Below are 4,700 nucleotides of genomic sequence, written 5' to 3' on the forward strand. Positions count from 1 at the left end.
GAGTATTGAAGGTATACGTAAAATTTGAGGTGCACTGTACAATATATCGGATTGGCAACAAGTATTTGTTGTGCATATTCGTGGACCTTTATCAAATTTTAATGAAATTGAAGCCAGTCAAGATAAATGGACACATTCATGGTGTTCAATTTTTGTATTTGTATAATCATACATAAAGTATTTGTCCAAATAATATACCTGCAATATGCAAAGCTTCACTTACTAAAATTAAATTTCTTACTTGAAATTAAATTTGATTTTAAACCAAAATTAAATGTCGTGTAGTGTGTGAAACGGAAGGAGTGAACCGTGGGTTAAACATATAATGGAGCTTAAACACTGAATAATTAGTTTTTCACTGTATCGGAACTTCATCAAGTGTTTTAAATGAGGCCTTTAAGCGTATTGAGAGCAATTTTAAAAGTATTGTTACTTAATTGAAGACTGTTTACAAAATCTAACCTAACCCAACGCTTTCACCTTTGAGATATGTCTAACCAGGATCCTTTATTTTTAAGTTTTGAAATAATTCAAAAAACGAATTCCATAAGAAAAAATTTCCAGAAAATAAATGTATACTAGTTTCTAAAAGTTTAGTTATTGAACTAACTTGCTGTAGTGAAGGCGCCTGAGCTGTAGCACTTGCAGCCTTAAGTCCATCAACTTTACGTTTCCACCTTACAAGAGTTTCACAGTATTTATTGTCCATCGCGATACACTCAGCTATTAAATTGTCGCCGTTTAATGCTGTTATGTCGTCTAACATGTTTACATATTTTTTATAATTTGATTGCAAGTGATCAGCTTTTAATTGAAAAATATAACTGTCTTCTGCGTCAATATTTATATGAAACCATTTGTATGTATCATTTATCCCGGTAATCAGTCTCTTAATTGAACTTAGTGTGTTTTTGCACGATGCAGCATCCATGATTATAATAGTTATGTTTTTTTTTAACAGAACGAAGTTCAATTAAAGATACTATAGGTCAATGTAAATGTAAGTTTTACTAAGTTTACTGCAAGAAGAGTTTAATTCAGTCAAATCCGGCTCGAAGAACCAGTATGTTTAGTGAAAAGGTAACTCGTCTGACGAATACCCGGTTGACCTTTAACTTCGATCAAACCAAAATGCGGGAAATCGGATCAATGTTTAATTTAATCTTCTTTCTAACATTTTCTGGCACATTCCATAGAAAATCGCGCCAAGATTAAAAATGGATATAATTAATTAAATTAAACTAAAATACTAATACATTCACAAATACTAAACTGACTACGGTCATTTAATCTTCACTCACAATTCTAAACTTCTAATATTTCTTTAAATTAAGGTTTAATTAATAGCAGGTTTAACTAAGTGAAAATACTAAATATAGACTACTGAGAAAATAAGAAAGAGAAAATAAAAAATAAGAACCTATAGGGAAAGGAAAAAGGGGAAATCACCGAAGCTGTTTACTCATTTTTTTTAAAATTTTATGTGAAATAATTTTACATTAGTCCTTTGTACTTTAGAGCTGATTTTACTCTTATTATGGACTGTATTTTCTTTTGTTTAATATTAGTGACCAAGTGAATATCTTGCAATAACGACTACGATAATATTTTACTGTATTTAAGACACGCACTATGCACTTGGCTTAATTGGCTGATATGCACTTGGCTTAAATATAGCCGAAACGTTGGCTCAAGGAAAATAGTGTTTTTATTTTATGGCACTATCTATTGACCGGTAAATCCAAGAACATAAATATGTGTTTGTAAATTGTAAGAATTTAGTATTTAATATTTTCGCGCAAACTACACCCTGTATTGAGTTAGTTTCTGTAAGATCAGTCTTCTCACACTTCTTAAGCCTAAAATTGATGCCGAGTCCAAGACTTTTTGATTCAGCAGGTCTTACGAACAGCTTCAGTCGTGGTTTACCTTCCATCTGAACTTATTTTCATCATTAAACTGTTTATAACTTTATTTTTTAATAGGACGAGTTGGCCATAATTTTTCTCAACGTTAGCTGCTGGAGGATGTGAACAACATGTTTTTGATATATAACCCATAACAATTATTTTTGCATATATTTTATAAATTATCGGTATAGTTTCTAGTAAATATTTAAGGGTGCCTGGTGCATAACACAAAGTGTCCGCAGGCGATGCAAAAGGTTAAAACTTTCCTTTCATAATAGGATTAAAGCTAGATGTGTGGGAAAAATTGCTCCGTTACGTTGCTTTGAGAAGCTGACAGTTTAGGCTTTCAATGAAAGAAACATATTTTACGGCCGAACTAATTCGTCTATCCAAAGAGTGCTTTTGTGGAATTTGCTTTTATCTTTTTTTATAATAGTCCTCCCTGTTTCTATGATTAAAAGTCCCTTATATAAATGCGGTGACAGCGTCATGAGGAATCTTTGTTTTCATTGCATCGCTCAGTGGCCATATTATTTACAACATATTACTGAAGATTGTTTGGGTTAAAAGATGAATTAAAAAACTGAGTTATATTCGTTGCAACATCACGGTAACAAACATCAATTTTACCACTACGATTTGCTCCTTTGAAGAAGAATCACAGCCAAATCGTCCGGCAGTTGCTGCTTGAAATATTTGTCAAAGCATAAAGATGTTGATGCAGTTGGATGAATTCAAGTAGCGAGGACTTGAGAAAAAGGCCAACTGCTTAAAAGACGAAGTGTTGGTTATAAACTAAAGGCAACAACACTTAATGTAAAATCTAAAAAAACTTTAGTTATCTAAATGAAGGCACATTTCAACAACGTGTTCCAATTGAAAACAATAAAAAACAACCAATTGTAATATTATCTGAGTAGTTTATTTTTAAGTTTTCTAATTAAAGCCGCTTGAAAATTAGTTCTGAGGGACAAGAAAAATCGATTTTAAGCGCTGAAATCTGTGTCGCTTTCCAGCCACAAAAACTTTTTGCCGCAAGTAACATACAAGCACAAAACTGGTTTTCTGCAAGCTACATTTCCCGATTTGGTACTCAGTATTTATTCCTGAATGGTTTGACGCGCCCTATTCAAGCTTCAAGCTGCAGGTTTTCGCTCAGATTAGCTGATACATCTGTTGAGTTCATAGTAGTAATGGCTGACATTCTTTATATTCCACGGTCGAGTAAAAGGAACTTTAATGTATCATCAATTTGGTATTCAATGTTATGCGGCAGTGCGCTCATTATTCGGGAAATTTTGCTATTTCTTTTTTTATTATCCCAAAATATGCAAAAAACCTATTTAATCAACATATGTTTACCTATACAGGGTGGCAGAAAAATCACAGCATAATCAAAAATAATAAAAATTATAATAATTACTTTATTGTAATGCAGAAGCAACAAACGGTAAAGAAGTTTAACTTCTATCGTAATCTAAATCTGGTCTATAGTAATGGAAATTTATTAAACTTAATAACATATTGGAACATTATCAACAGGAAGATTAAAAGCAGTATTAAGGATTTGTAAATACAAGAAGATAGCAAGACCCATTTAAGTTCATAAATAAAGTGGGACAATCGTACATGTTTTATTTTTTAACTAAAGCGGTTTATTTTTTATTCTATCAACATTTAATTTTAAGGACTAAAATTCCAGTAACTAACTCATCTTTCATACAACGCTGTTTCATAAAATTTGCTGTATGTTCAGGCTCTTTGACAACTAAAAACAGAACAATTTTGGCTTTGCATTCGATGAGAAAAAATAACGACGTATTATGCAATACATTCTCAGAGGTTATGCAATATGATAGAAAAGTGTTATTTTATACGGGACGATAACTTGCACTTTCATGCTTGCACAACTTTGAAAAATACAAAGAAAATTTGCAATGGTGATTGCGGCCTAAGAAACCCAACTTAGTATTTGCAAACTTAAAGTCTTACATTGTTAATGTATTTCGTAGGTAAAATTTACTGGAAACAAGGGACTCACGTGCTTTCTTGAAGATGCTTTTTATTTTTGATCGGTTCTTATTTGCAGAAATTTGAGGTTTGTCAAAACAAGCTAATTTAGATACATTCAAAACGTTATTCTATAGCTGGAATGTTCATTTGGTAAGCCAAAGGTAAAGCTGACCAAAACATTTAGAAATTGGCTTAAACTTGAACTGATACTACAAATATTTTGTGAAAACAATAACATGAGAATTAACAACACTTTCTGCGAACATAACATTAAATTTCAAATCGCATGGAAAAATACAAGAGGACTGTTGTCCTCTTGTATTTTTACCTATGCATGCTTAATACTGCCTACTAGACTGTATTATAACAGACAGAGAGGTCGTACCCCAAAAAATATTGGACGTAAGAACTCTAAAGGGCGCCAACTCTGGAAACAATCACAAGAAGGTACTTTGCAAAACGAGACTGAACATAGCAAAATCCACAAAACCTAAACCGCATAATTAGCAAATTCAATGTTGAATCATTAGAAGATGACAGCTCTAAAGATCTGTACGAATATCCAGTAAATACCGAAGTGAGCATAGATCACCAATAGAAGAGAATAAAAAATAACATACTGGATGCGGCCATGGAAGCAATTTGAAAGAGACATGTAAACATCAATACGATCAACAGAACACCATGGTTTACACCAAAAGTCAAAGAACTAGCTAAACAAAAGAAGAATACATACATCAAATATGCGCGAGATCAAACACTTGAAACATGGAACAA

At 32.3% G+C, this 4,700-nt stretch overlaps 1 protein-coding gene across 1 annotated transcript in view; it reads left to right on the plus strand.

Annotated features, from left to right (window-relative positions):
• The window catches only part of LOC125503789 (neuroligin-4, X-linked-like), a 31,146-nt gene extending 26,625 nt beyond the window's left edge, over positions 1–4,521 (plus strand). Inside the window, exon 4 of the mRNA XM_048664681.1 lies at positions 4,454–4,521. Within this exon, the coding sequence (XP_048520638.1) occupies positions 4,454–4,521 (68 nt within the window). The remainder of the gene's footprint in view (positions 1–4,453) is intronic.
• Positions 4,522–4,700: the final 179 nt, after the last annotated feature.

This window comes from Dendroctonus ponderosae, unplaced genomic scaffold, assembly GCF_020466585.1.
Source record: "Dendroctonus ponderosae isolate FM_Combo_2020 unplaced genomic scaffold, Dpon_F_20191213v2 Dpon_F_20191213_3, whole genome shotgun sequence".
NCBI lineage: Eukaryota > Metazoa > Arthropoda > Insecta > Coleoptera > Curculionidae > Dendroctonus > Dendroctonus ponderosae.